The sequence below is a fragment of the Anarrhichthys ocellatus genome, unplaced genomic scaffold, assembly GCF_004355925.1.
Source record: "Anarrhichthys ocellatus isolate YVR2014 unplaced genomic scaffold, GSC_Weel_1.0 scaffold40, whole genome shotgun sequence".
Taxonomy (NCBI): domain Eukaryota; kingdom Metazoa; phylum Chordata; class Actinopteri; order Perciformes; family Anarhichadidae; genus Anarrhichthys; species Anarrhichthys ocellatus.
Genome location: NW_022280070.1, coordinates 3,550,069 through 3,566,348, shown reverse-complemented (window position 1 = coordinate 3,566,348; position 16,280 = coordinate 3,550,069). Strand labels below are relative to the sequence as shown.

The window sequence follows — 16,280 nt, the reverse complement described above, 5'->3', positions numbered from 1 at the left end:
TTGCAAATTTCTTTAAAGGCTTAAAATGAACTTTAAAGAAGTGAAACGCATGAATAAAACAAGCCTGTGCTGTGTAGGATGAATCTTTAAAATGAATAAGTTTTATGAATCTGATCCTGTGAAATCATATGGTGTGATTTTAATGTTGTGCTTCTCAGTTGATAAAGTAAAGTGTCATTCAGAGCTTCCTCGACATTGTTTCCTGCTGACTCACCTCCTCTCCACCCATGTCAGTGCGCACCCAGCCAGGGTGTATCAGAGAAAACAGGATCTCATCCGTCTTTAGCTCCTCTGCAGCACACAGTGTCAGCATATGCAAACCTGCCTGAGGAGAGAAGAGGGGGGACGGATGAAGCAATTGAGGTGATGGGTGAACAGCTGCACTTAAATGTAAGATGAAGCCATTGAGTAGCAGGTCACAGTGTTAACAGGTTGTCACTCACTTTGCTGACACGGTAGGGGACGGCACGGAAGTGGGCATATGACTGTTTTACAACTTCCAATGAACCCAGAAATGAGGAGATGCTGACGACGGCTGCTTTGCTGCTGGACATCCCTGTTATCCTACTGGCCTTCGCTGCTGCACGAAGGTGAGGCAGGAACTCCTAAATGATGACCACCAGCAAGACAGTCAGCAAGAGGAAACTTGAACAGTGTTAGAGTTCTGTGTGTCAGATCTTCCTCTCCCTTACTTTAATGATGTTCATAGGGCCAATGACATTGGTGTTGAAGGTGTTCTGCATGTCTTCAGTAGTGGTTTCCTGCACGGTGGCTTTAACCAGTATGCCTGCGTTGTTAATCAGCAGGTTGAGACCCCCCGTCCCAACCACAGAGCCCACCTGCTGCGCACACAGTTTAATGCTACAAAGGTCAGTGGCGTCTGACAGAGAGAGAAGGAAAGTGGAGCATCAGAGGTGATCAATAGCAGACAGTCAGATAAATATCAAGAGCCGCGAGCTATTCATAGAGTCGAGGCCAGTGCGTGCCAGGACAACATGGGAGCAGGACGGAGGGTTCAACACAACGTAACACAAAGAGAGAGCTCGTACCCAGACGGACGACAACGATGATGTCAGGGTGCTTCTTTGCCAGTGTTTGCAAGGCCTTAAAATATACAGAGAAGACAAGTTTGTAATTCAGCAGAGAATCCCACACGCTGTTGATCACTTGCACTCACTTTTATCCAGCGGTGGAAAGTTCAGCCGTCCTCGACCAAAGAAATTCTTAGTCAAATAACATGTCAACTGCTCGATTAGTCAATTTGATCTGCAGATCTGTAAAACTGAGTTCATCCACAAATTTGTTTGTTACAGCAGCAAAGATATACTTCAGCAAACAAAGTAACAGAGTAAAAATAAAATATGAAATATGAAAAATGCACAATTTATACAATAAAATAACAGAGTAGAACATATTAAATATAAAGAAAAGAAAATAACAATAAAAATGTACGGTACATACAATGAAATAGAATAGCATTAAATGAACTAACTAGGTAAACTAAACAGTAGTGCAAAGATCAACCAACAGCAAACAACAACAGTGTAGCGGTGTGTAGGATGATCTGGCCAGAGGTTTATTTATTGTACAGTCTCATTGCAGTTGGCAGGAATGATCTCCTGTGTCTGTCCTTGTGACAGCGGAGCTGGATCAGTCTGTTGGAGGAAGTGCTCCGCTGTCCCTGCCGTAGGTGGTGGAGAGGGTGGTCCGGGCTATCCAATATGGATAATAGTTTCTTCAGTGTCCTCCTCTCCACCACCTGTTCCAGATTGTCTTGTTTGCAGCCAATGATGGAGCCGGCCTTCTTAACCAGTTTGTTCAGTCTGTTGGTGTCTCCGGCTCCAATGCTGCTCCCCCAGCAGACTACGGCGAAGTACAGTGGACTGGTCACAACAGACTGGTAGAACATCTCCAACATCTTGCTGCACACGTTGAAGGATCGAAGTTTCCTCAAGAAGAAGAGTCGACTCATCCCCTTCTTGTACACAGCGTTGATGTTGGTCTTCCAGTTCAGTCTGCTGTCGATGGAGACACCCAGGTACTTGTACTCCTCCACCATGTCCACATCCTCTCCCAGAACTCTCAGCAGTTGTGGAGCCGTCGTCTTCCTCCTGAAGTCCACCACCATCTCTCTAGTCTTGGCCACGTTCAGAACCAGGTGCTTTCTACCGGCACACTCCACAAAGTCATCCACTACTGCCCTGTACTCCTCCCCCCGTCCATCCCCTATACACCCGACCACTGCAGAGTCATCAGAGAACTCCTGCAGATGGCATGACCCCGAGTTGTACTGGAAGTCAGTGGTGTACAAGGTGAACAGGAAGGGAGACAGAACAGTTCCCTGTGGGGCTCCAATATCACTGACCACCACATCAGACAGCACACGGCCCAGTCGGACAAACTGTGGTCTGCCTGTGAGGTAGTCAGTGATCCAAGAGACGGTGGACGCGTTAACCCCCACCACCCGCAGCTTCTCACTCAGCAGCAGTGGTTGGATGGTGTTGAATGCACTGTATTATATTAGGTTGAGCTATCAAACTGTATAATAGTCCTTAAAGTTAGCGCCAGCTTTACCAACTGCAGAATTAAACTCATGCACAGACTAATGAATCACTAACTAGTTGATTAGGAAGAGACAGGGAGTCTATTATAGCGGCCTTGGAGCCCGGGTGAAGATAGGAGGAGGGTGAAGCAGATAAATAAGTAACACAGCCTGTGGTTAATCAAAAATCCCTGTTACGTCCGAGGTACACAGTGTACCTTGTCTAAGTGAAAGTTCAGAGAGGAGGAGGAGGACATCTCCGAAGGGCAGACTGGAGCTATAAAGTAATGTACGGTGCTATTGTGAAGTTAGTAGACTCCGGACAGCTCGGTTTACTTGTATTTGTGATGCAAATAAATCTGCGTGAACTGAAGAAAATCCAATCGCTTGTGTTCTGCTGGTGTTCGTTACTGAGTTCCATAGTGAGATCCTGTGGTGTCTCACCACGAGTCAGATAGATAACAGTTACTGAGCCAGCAGTGTTGAGTTTTAACATGAGTCATAAAGTCAAAGACCTGCTTGAATGCGTCTTATTGTTGTTTAGCTGTGTCAGACTGACTTATATATTTCACATACTCTGCATGCTTTTGTGTTTTGGGCTTCTGACATGGATGTTTTCTAGTGTCTAACAATGCAGCATAATCTTGTCTGTAGTCCATGTTTCTATTTAATATAGTTATCCCTCATTTTATCGGCTTTGTATGTGTTGATTTGAGAGCCTCTGAGTTGCATGTCTTACTTGACAATGTAGTATAAGAGTCTCCTGAATGATGATACCACTTCTATTAATATTCTTATTTCATTCTTTCTGCACGCTTTGTAAAGGGTATATATTGCATAACTTTGTAAATTTATACTTTATTTATCATGTTTATTACTTATATTCTGTTTTTAGGTTGACTTTGTAACATCTGCCTTGGAACTACAGATGAAAAATATAGCCTCTTGGCTAACTCTGGCGCATTTACAGCAATGTTTTTATGAATGCGCACTGTCCCTTATCAAATAAACCAAGAAATAAAAAAAAATTTAAAAACAAAATAAAGAATCTGATCATCAACGAAGGGAAAAAAAACACTACAAGACTCACCTCAGCCCTGGGTCCATCTGGTTCCCTGCAGCAGGCGAACAGCTTTCCTACTGGACAGGAGGCCTCAACCATTTGCTTAACCATTTCCAGGCCCAGGCCTCTGTTGGCTCCTGTGATAAGCACGCTGACTGCTTGAGCTGCCATTTCCCCTTCCTCAGTTTGTAATTCTTCATCTGAGCTCTTGCAGAAAGCATCCGTTTAATATTTGGTTGTTAACCTGACCACACCCACATTCTCATCTCAAAAAGAGTGTGTATACTATCCAACAGCCAACAGCCTTGCCATAAATTAAAGAAAGATAAGGAGGCAAACAAAAGGCAACTAAAAAAATAAGCACCAACAGTGTATAGAAGTTTCATGTCAAGCAGAATCAACTAACTGCTGGTGTCACCTTCCTGACCCACAAGGCCCTCTCAAGCACTGTGAGAGTCTAGTACTTCGACTTCTCCAGGCCTGCTGAGGGGCCGTTCCTCTTCACTATTCCGGTTCACCTAAGACAACGAGGAGGAGTAGCAGAGGACTGATAGAGAGCTATGGTGCAAAAATCAACTCAAGCATAATATCAGCAAGACCAAAGAGCTGGTAGTTGAGCACCAGAGGAACAGGAGGCCCACTGTTTCCAGTTATCATCCAGGGAAGAAGGTGGAGAGGGCGGATTCATACAAGTACTTTGAGGTCCAAATCAATAAAAAAAAAAAATGGACTGGACACAACAAGCCGTCTTCGGGAAGGGACAGAGCAGACTCCGATCTTTCAGCGTGCAACAGGCTCCTACAGATCTTCTGCCAGTCTGAAGCGTCCAGAGCACTGGTCTTTGCTGGGGTGGCAAGTCCGGCAGACTTCAGAGGCTGGTAATGAGGGCCAGCTCTGTGGTCCGGCTGGAACTGGACGGTCTTCAAGTAGTGTGAGAGATATAACTCTTATTACTTTTGTACTTTCTCTATTTATCTGTAGTTATTTCTATATCCTTGTGCTGCTATAGGAAAAATACAGACACGACGAGATAAGATAAAGGTTTATCTCATCTTATCTTCTGCAGCAGTGTTGTGTGGTCTTTGGTGAGCCATGGGGACATTACGCTCAAGGAATTAGAGCCATTTAGTGTGATACACAAGTATCGCGGCAAAAATAGCTCAGGAACGTGAACTTGCCGAAACCCACAAAAGACCTACTGTGTCAGACAATCAAAGATAGAATAATGTGACTACTTTGACAGTTTTACGTATGACTACAATTATGATTCTAACAAGTGTAATCGTTCCAAGAGATAAACCTGCACAAATTGACACCACAAAGGCAACAAAGCAATGGCAAGCTATAATGGCTGACTTTAATTTGTACATATTTGCATCTGTTATATTGGCACTAAAGCTACAGCGGTGGTGTTGGCAGGGTCGCAGGTTAGCATTCCCACCACATGGCTGCCCCGTTTCTGTGTGAAACAGCACATTCAGAATTTCCGACAAAAGTTTTTCAGATGTTGGCAAATCCTTGGTAAACAAACAGCATAAATGTCCACCCTAACAGGTAATGTACTTTAATATAACAGATTAAAATCTCAGGTTCCATAAAACAACTGAAAATCTATTGAATAAGACCGATAAACGAGCAGAATGATCCCACACATTTTCACTTGATTTCAGAGAAATTCGATTTTATTTTCTGCCTGAAAACCAAATTATATTATAGATTTTAATTAAATTCTTGATTAGCAAAGTAATTACTTGTTAAAGTGGATATTTATTATGCAATAAATACAGCAACTATATAACTGTCAAGTTTATAAATCGGCCCTAAAACAGAGCTGAATCGAAACCTTTCTGAAACCATTTCATTATAAGCTTCACAAAGGTAGTATTTATTGCAGGGCTATTGTATTGGATGGCGTGATGTCATGGTGTATGTTTCTGTTATTTTGTCTGTCCCTTGCATCTCTAACATGCATATCAGAAAAAGCAAGCTGGTGTCGGGACGGCTCACACTGACTGACAGAAGCAGAAAGGGCGGGACTTTAAAAAACAACAACAGGCGAACAGTAAACTCAAGAACAGGCTTGTCCTGAGAGAACTCGCATAACTGGAAACAGTAACAGACTTCTGACAGCAATGAGACTGAATGCCCTGCCCTGACGATGCATGCTGTCTACGTCTATCAATTATTGAGACTGGTGCTCTTTGGATTCCTCCGCTGCTGGTGAGGGACAAACTAATGTGTGCGTTTGACTGTGAAAGCAACCGGTAAAAAGTTTTAAAAAAGGCTTTATGAAGACCAACAAAAAAAAGGGATGTGTGCACTGTAGTGTCACTTTAAAATACGTCAAACAACATTAAGTCTGACAAAACACACCTACGACACAGAGAAGGACACAAAAATACACATTCCTTGACTTTCATTTGGCAGCCGAGTCCTTTCGCTGTCCTGATAAAATTGGCAGTGTCTTGCTCTTGATCCATAAGCATACACATACTCATTCACACACTTGCACATACGTACAATACACACACACACACACACACACACACACACACACACACACACACACTGCACATACATGATGCAGTACATAACATGCACATACACAGATATAAATACGTACAGTTATTCATTAAATGCACTTCTGTGTCCGCAGCTCTCCGCTTTGAAAATAGAAAGGTGCATAAACAAAACATTCCCATCGTTATAGAAAGGGTCCATGCAACACCGGCACCTATCGGTTCACCCTGACTGAATGTGGAGGAAATATGAGGGCCATGTGCCACCTGGCTGCATCCCTTTCCATCTCACCATTTCTTGATTTTTGAGTCTGTTATTGTCTCGCTGGCAGTGTTCTGACAGTATATTTGTCTATTTGTTTTGTCTCTCACAGATGGGTGCTGTCCTGTGTATCGAATCTGTGACTCTCCGAGATCCCTGCGCTGCACTTCCTGCTGCTACCCTGATTGGGTACCAGAGAGAGGGGGTCTGGCCTGATCAGGTACCTGCAGATGGGGCACAGACAGGGGCGGCAAATCCTGTAATAGTTTTCATGCCGTGTTCATTTTACAGTGCTATCAATTACATTTGGCGTTGTGTACTCACACGACATCGTGCAGCTCTAGTCTGGTGTCTGGAGAAGGGTTGATGAGGATATAAGACAGTCTGTTCCCTTGGTCTGTCATCCCATCTGGCGCAGGAAGAAAAGAGGCGAGTGATGCAGGAATTAAAATAGGCACAGGATATACAGCCGGCTGTGCAACATCCGTTCACATCATAGAGGCTTCGTTACTGTGATTCACAGTACAGGAAGACAAACTTAGATAAAAATGGACGCAAGCAACAACGACAACAACAGAGGTGGAAGAAGTACTCAGATCCTATCCTAAGTAAAAGTAGCAATACAGCAATGCAAAAATACGTTAATACAGGACAAAATACAGCATTCAAAATCCTAATTATTTAAAAGTACAGTGAGAGGACAGTAAAATGACAGTACAGTAAGTATTACTAGCAAAGTATACCTCAAGTATCAGAAGTATTGCTGATTCAAAAAGGTGACATGTAAGTATAAATAACATGTATTATTGTGCATGTTGTAGCTGGTTGAGGTGGAGCGAGTGTTAACTACTGTAAGGTGTCACAAGCTAAACAATTTGGGGAACCCTGGATTAAGCTTCAACAGTGCATTGTATTTCATAAGCTTATCATTTTTTTAATTCATGTCAATCGTCATTTGTAAAGTAAATAATAACTATAGCTATCAAATGAATGTAAAGGTGTAAAATCACAATGTGTACTTCTGAAACGTAGAAGTATTAAGTAGCATACAATGGAAATACTCAAATACAAATGTAGATCAAAATTGTACCCGAGTACAGTACATGAGTAAATGTAGTTGCATTCAACCACGAGTAAACTTGAGATTAAGAGAAGCATACTTTCATAAACAAACTACATATGGACGTACTGAATCCAGTTGGAGAAAGGCCCAAGTGTTTCATCCTGGTTTTCACCAGCGCGTTGAGTTCCTGCCTCTCAGAGCGTCTGAACAGGGTCAGTCTCTGCTGGTTGATCCTCTCTGCAGCACTGCCCGGACCCCCCTTGGCCCCGCTGGAGCCCCGCCCCCCCTTCCTGCTCAGCCGCCGTGCCCACTGCATGCTTTTCCTCCGGAGCAGCGGGTGGTCTGACGAGTGGGAGGAGGTGGAGATGGGCTCCGAGGAGGTGCTGTTACGGTGAGCACTGGTGCGGGACAGCAGGGGCTCCCTGGGTTCTCTGGTGTCCTCGTAGTCCTCCACTGTGATGGATACCTGGGACTGTAACATACACACACACACACACACACATATTCACATACACACACGCTTTTAATCTCCTTCCAACCCACACAGATTTTAATGAGTCAGTTCTTCACCAGTGATGTCTCTGATTTCTCTTAAAGAAGAGGAATTAATACTTTCCTATCCTTCTTTAAATGAATGATGACCGAGATACACTCTGTTGCATATAATGAGTAATAAAACATTCTTAAGCATCTTTTGTGTAACCGACATATCCGCCACGGCCCCAGTTTTTCTTGAAACAATTAAGACTAAGCAACTGAACTATGCAAGAATGTTTTTTTTGTTACTTTATATCTCACGGGATGAATACACAAGTCAAAAACTAAGATCATCTGACTGTCTTCATATCTGATTGTGTCTCCACAACTCTGCATTCACTTACAAATTGAATCAGCATTTGGATAGATCTACTTAAATAAATCTTAATTGTATTTATACCTTTTTGTAACTAATGATAGAAATAGTGACATTGTAGTAACTGAAAGCAAAAGAGTGAGAGTTTTAACATTCAAGAAACTCTTCAGAAAATAGAGGACGTTTTTAAAAAGTAGCTCAATGAATAATATCTGGTTATCTATTATATTTAATTTCTCTCTTTAAATATCATCAGTGTTTCATTTATTCCTCCAACTCTTATTTTATTGTTGGATGTAATGAACATTACGGCCTCTAGGAGCCACTAGCAGGGCTTTAGGGTGGAAGCTTGTTAATTAAAGTGGCCATCAAACTAGTAACAGCAGCAGCACACCTCAGAGACGGGAAGCTTATGTGCCTCCGTCCGATAGATGCCGATGGGGATGTCTCCGGTGGAGGAGCACAGCTTCTGGTAGAGCCTGCCGTAGGTGCGGATCCACAAGTCATCCTCTGTGATTTTCATCTGGGAAAACACAATAATCAGCCTTTGGAGCCACTTCACAGTCCAAACAGTCTGAATTCAAGCTTTTTGTGTCGGGGTACTCACAGCACAAAGGAAACCTGAGCCAGGCATGGAGTCTAAACCCAGCAGCAGCCTGGTGATGGATATCATGTAGTCCTTCACAAATGACTGGCAGGAGAGCACGGTATACAAGTCAACAGAAACAGACCATATTTGGCATTTTGCCACATTTTGTTTTTTTCAGTGAGGGTGAAGAGTTTGTGCTCCAGATACCTGGTAGAGGAGAGTGTCCAGCATGCTGACACTGAACACCTTCCCTGCAGAGAAGGGCAGGCGGAACATAAACACCAGGTTGGATCCCTTCTCCCTTTCCTTCTGCAGATCAAACACACACACACACACACACACACACACACAAACACACGCACACACATTTTTTCCTGATTACACTAGTCTTGGTAGACATGAAAAGTAGTAATGAAAGTTTTTGTAAACATCATCGTTGGACCTACACCCATAAAACTTTTTCTTTTCTTTCTTATTTATTTTCAAGCATCTATTCAGCATTCATTGGACCGAATGCAACGCAACATCTCTACAGCTTCAGGAGTTAGCTTCACAAGAAAACACACACATGCATTGCCCAAACAAAGAACAAGCTAGCCAGAAGTCCTTCCTGCTGTGAGGCAACACTGCTAGAAATGTCTATGTTATGTTAATCCCAGATTTAAATTAATTTTAATATGTAATGTCAAGAGTGACAAATTTACTTATTTGTGAATAAATGTTATTGATGGCCGAGGGGAGAACTCATAAGCTGCCACACAGAGAGCAGCATTAACAACACAAGAGGCTATAATCAGTTACAAATGTTCACTGCAACACTTTACAGTGGATGCATTTCTAATATCACTGAGAATACTAAATAAAAGATGGCTTTCATGATGAAAAACAGTCTGCCGTCATTGTTTTTTGTCATTATGAGGGTTGAGGACAATGAGAGATTGAAAAAGAGGGGGGGGTTTGAGAGTGTGAAGCTTTTACCTTTTCCAGTTTGGACAGAGCCAGAGAGTAGTGGTCTTTGACTTTGAACTGCATAAAGCGCATGTTGGCTGGGTGGGTGAGCTCCGTGATGATACTAAGAGCTGGGAAAAGTCTGAGATGAAGAAAAAAAATAAAAAAATACTCAGTTTAAGATAGTGTGTGAGATATTGCAGAGCAAGTTTGGGCAAAGCAGACCTGAAGAGGGTCTGGACATTGACGATGGTCTTCGCGTCAGCCATGTAGTCCTCCTCTGCGATCATGGAGCTCTCTTTGTCAACCACCACCATGGTGTCGGCGAAAGTGACTCCACATCGCAGCAAACTGTCCAGACTGAGAGAGAAGGGGGGGGGGGGTAAGATTAGTGTTGAAGGGCAGTGCGAATAAATCAAAGAGTAAGTCATCTGAGAGGTTTACATTAATAAAGATTCAGGAAATACTAGAAGATGAAAAAGATACATGAAGAAATCAGCGTGGACTTGTTACTTCTTACTTGTCGATGGAGCCCACTGTGTAGAACACCATGGGGAACCAACAGATTGCCTCCAGGAAGTCTGCTTCAGGTCTGAAACAATCAACCAACAAATATACTTGAGATTCCGACCAGTGGAGAATTATATTTTCCATGATGAAGAGTGAACGTCCCCACAGAGACTGAGAAATACAACACAGCCAAACTGCCTGCAGAGAAAGCTGAAAATAACAGCACTACACTGGAGTGACTCGGCATTTTATTGCCTTTTTATTGAATTCCACTCTCATTTGGCTGACTGCGTCTGTGTACCAGCCACAATACACAACGCAGGATTGTGGTGCGCATCGCCCTGAAAGCGTTCAGCATTTCACAAATCATGTTTACGGTGACCTTAAATAGCACCGTTTCTCTCCTCCGCTGGCTACATTTAAAGAAGGAATCTATTTTACTGCGCAAACCAGATTTGTAGCGTAGCTGTTGTGCTCACAGCAAACATTTTGGGCAACATTAACGTGCAACCTATTTCAGTTTGAAGCCGTTTTCATAAGCATGGCCAAATAATGTGTTCTCACATGCTCTCCAGCAGCAACACGATGGGATTGAGCTCCTTCCTGGGTCGGTAGTAGGCCCGGAGAGGGACAATGAAATTGTACAGGCCGTTTCCTGCACTCTCCGCGGACACAATGATCAATTTGTTTTTGAAGCCGTAGGAGCGGGCATCCTCAAAAAGGGTGTGGTGACAAGCCTAGGAGAGATGCACAGTGGTCATGGAGGATGACAGCGATGTGAAGTTGTGATGTCATAGCAAGCCATTTGAATCCCTTACTTTGTCCATGCGCAGGCAGCAGAAAGGCATCTTTTCTTGAAGAAGGTGGCACAGCGCAGGCGAGCTGCCGATGTATGGAGAGTTCAGCGGGTATCCCTTCACCCACCTGTAGCACAAGGCCGCAGTTACCTCTGAACAAGTTTACACTTCATTATACCCATGAATGAGAATTCAAACAGCATCCTCGTGACTCACTCGCAGTGTCGACCCCACCAATGGGCGCTCTCGTCTCTGTCGCTGTCCTCCTTGCCCTCGTCTCCCCCCTCATCCTCTGACTGGTCTCCGAGCAGGTCAAAGGTGGGGTTGTTTACGCCGTCCACCAGCTCCAGGACAGGGGCGATGCTGTGCCGCCTCTCCTCGGCGGACTCACCCATGGCAGGCAGGGCCAAAGTGTTGGCGCCACCCATCTCCGTCCTGGAGCTGCTCCTGCTTCCTCTTCCGCTGCTTAGCACAGTGCTCCCCGGCTCCTGGCCCTCCGGGCTGCTGTCACTGGAGTCCTGCAGGTCGATGGCCACTGTGCCTGTAACATGCACACACAGCCACGGTGATCATCAAGCTAAAGGTTCAAACACGATGCACAGTGGGTTTGCACTGCCCCCTGATAATACATACTGTACTGATGAAATTGAAAAATACTGAGCTGCACCGTTTCACTGTTGTCCACCAGGTGGTGTGTTTGTAAAACCACAGTGTGCAACATTTCAGTTCATTTGGCAGATGCTCTTATCAAGTGTGACTTATAATCAGATACATGATAATTCCTCGGAAAAGCTATGCATATTTTTTTTAAACACCCAGATTCGTGTCAAATGTGAGATCTGCATAATTGTGACAGCTCTGACGGTGCTTCTGTTTTGCATGTTCAACCAACACAGAAACTGCAAACAGAAGGTCAGTGCGGGAATGTTACACAGTCTTTGTGATGTGCATATCTGACTGACCCATGCTGGCGATGATACTGTGGACTGGCAGGCGGGTGAGTCCATGGTAGATCGTTTGGTGCACTCCCCTGGTATTGCCCCCCGTGCTGCCCCACGATGGCTCCTTGTGGCCCCTGACAAATGCTGAGTTCTCCTCTTTGGAGATATTGATGTAAAAGCACGTGTCAGAGGCCCCCATGATGTGGCAGGGTCCAGGGTTCAGCAGGATGTTGGTGGTGTCCAATCTGCGCACTCCAATCAAACATACTCCATACCTGCAGCAGCAAAGACAGGGTCAGCTCTGAACAGTGCAGCTTCTCACTTCTTGCCCTGTTCATATTACGACTTACTTTTTGTGAGCATGAAAGGAGGCAAAGGTGAAGCTCTTGCCCTGGTATTCCCCGAAGAATTTACTTTCCTCCAGGCGGATGTGATGCACCTCATTGGCCGAGCAGCGCCGGTAGGTTCGGTGCCATTGGTCTGCTGAACATCCACCGCCCTCCCTGAGACAGAAAAAGCAGGATTCATTGGCCATGTGGGGAAAGACTGACCTTTAGAAAACAGGACACAAAGCTTCCAGCTAAGCACCAGGGCCACACTCAAAGTTTTTCCACTCAAGGTTTCAGAGTTACCATCTTACATCTCTGTCACAGACTTGCTAATCGATCCTTCAATCGGCACACGGACGTACACAAGGACACACAGCCTGTCCTAACAATAGGTCCCAGGTGTACACACTCACACAGCTAAGTGGACAGCATTTTTCTCTGGGGGATATGGCTCTAGACACGGAGGCTAAAGATGTGATGCTTGAAGCAAGGGTGTGGAGGCAGTGTGAATGTGGGTGGCCTGCGACAAAGACTGCATTATATAAAAGAGTGTTGTAGCAAATTAGCAGTTTACAGGAACTAAGTGTAAGGCAAGAGAGGAGGAGGACAAATCATGTAGCATCGTCACGGCCAATAAACCAAATGGTATCACATCCAGATATAGAAACGTACTTATGAAACACCCTGCTTTTAAATGTTGCACTCATCAGACACAAGCTATAGAGTCTTATTATTTCTTTGTCTTATTTCTTTGTTGACAATCGCTGTGTGACATTTCTGTGCTTTTTGCCTTTTAATACGTTTGTATGGATACCCTATTGTTAACGTTAGGGTCACAAATTGGGGCTTTAAGATGACAGTCACATAAAAATCAATCAAATGTAACGCAATGAAAGGTTACAGAAAAAAAACATTTTAGGAGAGAGAGAGAGAGAGAGAGAGAGAGAGAGAGAGAGAGAGAGAGAGAACTGGTGGCTCCGTGTAATCAACCGCAGATTAAACCGTGTCTTGGAAAACGGGGAAAAAAATGTAAATAAACATGAAGGCTATTCAGGCTCTCCAACATCTTTGAGAAACCAAGAAAGGAAATATTAAAACACCTCTGTTATAGTGGCTAAATCATTAAAAGAAGCATCATGATTTGACCACAGTAGGTCTTCATCAGGGTATCTAACAAAGCACATTTACTGTCATCAGTAACACAACTGGTCTAGTTCTGCTTTAATGCCCTAATGATAAAAAGTAGAAAGTATCTTGTGCATCGGACAACGCTCGGGTGCTTTTCATAGTCACTCCTGTTTTCAGCGATAAACTGAATCTAACAAGCAAAAAAACAAACGCAGTTTCTAAATAACAAGATTCCGCTCCTTTAACAAAATGTCCTCATAAACTCACACAGCTCAGTGTGCAAACAATGGAGGTTGACAGAGGAGTTGGATGAATATCGAGCACAAACACACTACAGTATTCCTGGGGTGTGAATGCAGATCAGATGAATCCTATACCTGTTGAGGGCTTGAAAGGCTCCTACACGTTGCTTGAAGGCCTCTTGCGGTGCCGTTCTGGGGAAAAGAAGTTGAGTGATGGTGAGGAGAATAGAAGCAGCTCACTTCTATTCACTATATCTACTGTACATTTCACTGTCAAGACTGAACAGTGAACAATCAAATGGAAAGAGGGACCGGGAGAGAGAAGGAAAGTGAACTTACTGTCCTCTGGAGGAGTGGATCAATAGAGTGATGAGTGTCGAGGTACCGGGGCACACACAGTTTAAAGCCAGCATGGCGTATTTAAACTCTTCTTCACACACCACATGATCTGCAGACACAGGACACAATAAGGGCAAAATGACCTAATTCGGCAAACACAAACACCGTAAAAGTTTAAACTCTGAGCCCAACAAAGCTGCACTGAATACAAATGCGCTGCTGGAAAAGAAAGTCAATTTCATCCCATTAATCCTGGAGGAACATAAAAGGGTCACGGATTATCTCACTTAATCCTTGGTGGTATTTGGTCGTGAAGATTACAGTTTTATCTGCTGATGTTTGGATAGAGACGTCTCTGAAGTTTATGCTTCCACCTGACATAAGAGTGAGAATAAAATGTCATTTGTGGCGCTAAAAGAAGAGCTAATCTGTTCTTTTTTTTAAATGAGTGATTTGGTCTATAAAATGTGAAACATTGAAAAATTCCCGTCACATGATCCCAGTACCAAATGTGACAGGTCCCCAATCTTTCCTTTTCCCCACCCACCTTTCAAGTGCACCCAACCCCTGCACAACAGCAGCATGCATTACCTGCATTAAATAAATATTAAATTTAAAAAAGGATTTATCTATATATATATATATATATATATATATATATACATAAATTAAATAAAGAAAAAAAATCATATAAAAGGAAAATATATAAATAATGAAATAAATTAAATTAAAGTAAAAGAAAAATTGAAAAAAAAAACTTGACAATGCAGTTGAGAAGTTTATTGATCAGGGGCCTGCTACAGGTTAGTTACTCAGCATAATACACAATGTGGACAGTTCTCTCTGGAAACTTCTGTGGCTCTTGCAAACACACACAATGATTCATGCATTTCCATGATTAGAGGGTTAAAATGGCGGCATCTTGCTACTAAAAGGCACAAGCCAACACTCAATTAAACATTAAACATGTAACAATTTTATGTTGGAAACTGCGTCAATTTGTTTTATCTAACAAAGAATGAGTCAAGCAGAGAACCGTGTCAAAAAACAACTTCATCATCCTCTTGCACCAGCTCCCTGTTTACTCTCATGGGGTCAATTTCATGTCACTACTGTAACCCACCGCTCTGGTTTTTTTGGGGGGGGTGGCGGTGATGGGAAGACCTATAGAAACAAGCCAGTGATTCGGTGTCAGCCTTATTAAACAGCTTTTCAATCAATCATCCGTGACTTAACGCAGCCCTGAGCCAAACTGACCAAACAGAGATGACGCTCCTCTCGTTTACCTGTTGCCACTCGGCCTCCTCTTTGAAAGGAAAAACCAACAGAGCGATTCATGTTTGTCGCGAGCCAATCAGTGAATCTGGCGCAGGGAGCATCTTTTTCCCCTGCTGTGTAATTCTAGATTGCATTATCTTCAGTGATGAGCACACAGGCATATTAGAGCTGCCTTGTTTACCAACAATGTTGAGCTAGGTCCTAAAAGCACAATATGTGCTCTGTATTAGGAAATAATTGGGAATGAACGTCAGAGCCTGACAAGAAGCATCAGTCTCAATCAGCTGGCAGTCTGAGTGACAATTAAAACTACTGATTGTGGATCTTCTGTTGAAGCACAAATGTTCTTCTGGATCAGAACAGTACATCATAATGCAGCTCACACGCAAACACTTGCAATTCAACCGGTGAATTTGCTTCGAAACGGAGGCTTTCACAGAGCAATGGGCATCTGAATGCCTGCAGAGTAAAAGACAAAAACATTGATGTGGCATTTATGGAGCAACAACATTTCATTATTGTTACATTCTGTTCTCTCTGTCTGTGTCTTACACACCAACACACACACACACACACACACACACACACACACACACACACACACACACACACACACACACACACACACACACACATTTCTAACTCCCAAAGACACAGTAGTCACACACCAAATTGAGACTTCTCTCCAATATCCAATTTCCAACATCCTTCTTGATCACTTCACATCCCATCGTCTTATCTCTTTACTGTTCACCACAGCCCTCCATCCTTCAGGTGCCTGGACCCAGACCAGGAGCGAAACCAGTTACAGACCTCGACACACTGTGCATACACACACACACACACACACACACACACACACACACACACACACACA

At 43.5% G+C, this 16,280-nt stretch overlaps 2 protein-coding genes across 2 annotated transcripts in view; both read right to left on the bottom strand.

Annotated features, from left to right (window-relative positions):
• Positions 1-41: 41 nt before the first annotated feature.
• LOC116394686 (C-factor-like) lies at positions 42-4,144 on the bottom strand. The gene is made up of 5 exons (XM_031867952.1): positions 3,633-4,144; positions 1,050-1,104; positions 693-880; positions 444-605; positions 42-325 (listed from the first exon to the last, which is right to left on the bottom strand). The coding sequence occupies exons 1-5, from the start codon at positions 3,774-3,776 to the stop codon at positions 179-181; spliced, it is 696 nt and encodes a 231-aa protein (XP_031723812.1). The 5' UTR covers positions 3,777-4,144; the 3' UTR covers positions 42-178.
• Positions 4,145-4,303: 159 nt separating this feature from the next.
• Positions 4,304-16,280, bottom strand: part of kcnt2b (potassium sodium-activated channel subfamily T member 2b) — a 23,736-nt gene continuing 11,759 nt past the window's right edge. The window contains exons 14-29 of the mRNA XM_031867824.1: positions 14,126-14,234; positions 13,922-13,978; positions 12,438-12,590; positions 12,109-12,362; positions 11,363-11,687; positions 11,168-11,273; positions 10,914-11,086; positions 10,360-10,431; positions 10,065-10,199; positions 9,870-9,981; positions 9,099-9,197; positions 8,910-8,993; positions 8,697-8,825; positions 7,576-7,921; positions 6,711-6,795; positions 4,304-6,610 (exon numbers count right to left, since the gene is read on the bottom strand). Of these exons, the coding sequence (XP_031723684.1) occupies positions 6,493-6,610; positions 6,711-6,795; positions 7,576-7,921; positions 8,697-8,825; positions 8,910-8,993; positions 9,099-9,197; positions 9,870-9,981; positions 10,065-10,199; positions 10,360-10,431; positions 10,914-11,086; positions 11,168-11,273; positions 11,363-11,687; positions 12,109-12,362; positions 12,438-12,590; positions 13,922-13,978; positions 14,126-14,234 (2,357 nt within the window). The 3' untranslated portion in view covers positions 4,304-6,492. The remainder of the gene's footprint in view (positions 6,611-6,710; positions 6,796-7,575; positions 7,922-8,696; positions 8,826-8,909; positions 8,994-9,098; positions 9,198-9,869; positions 9,982-10,064; positions 10,200-10,359; positions 10,432-10,913; positions 11,087-11,167; positions 11,274-11,362; positions 11,688-12,108; positions 12,363-12,437; positions 12,591-13,921; positions 13,979-14,125; positions 14,235-16,280) is intronic.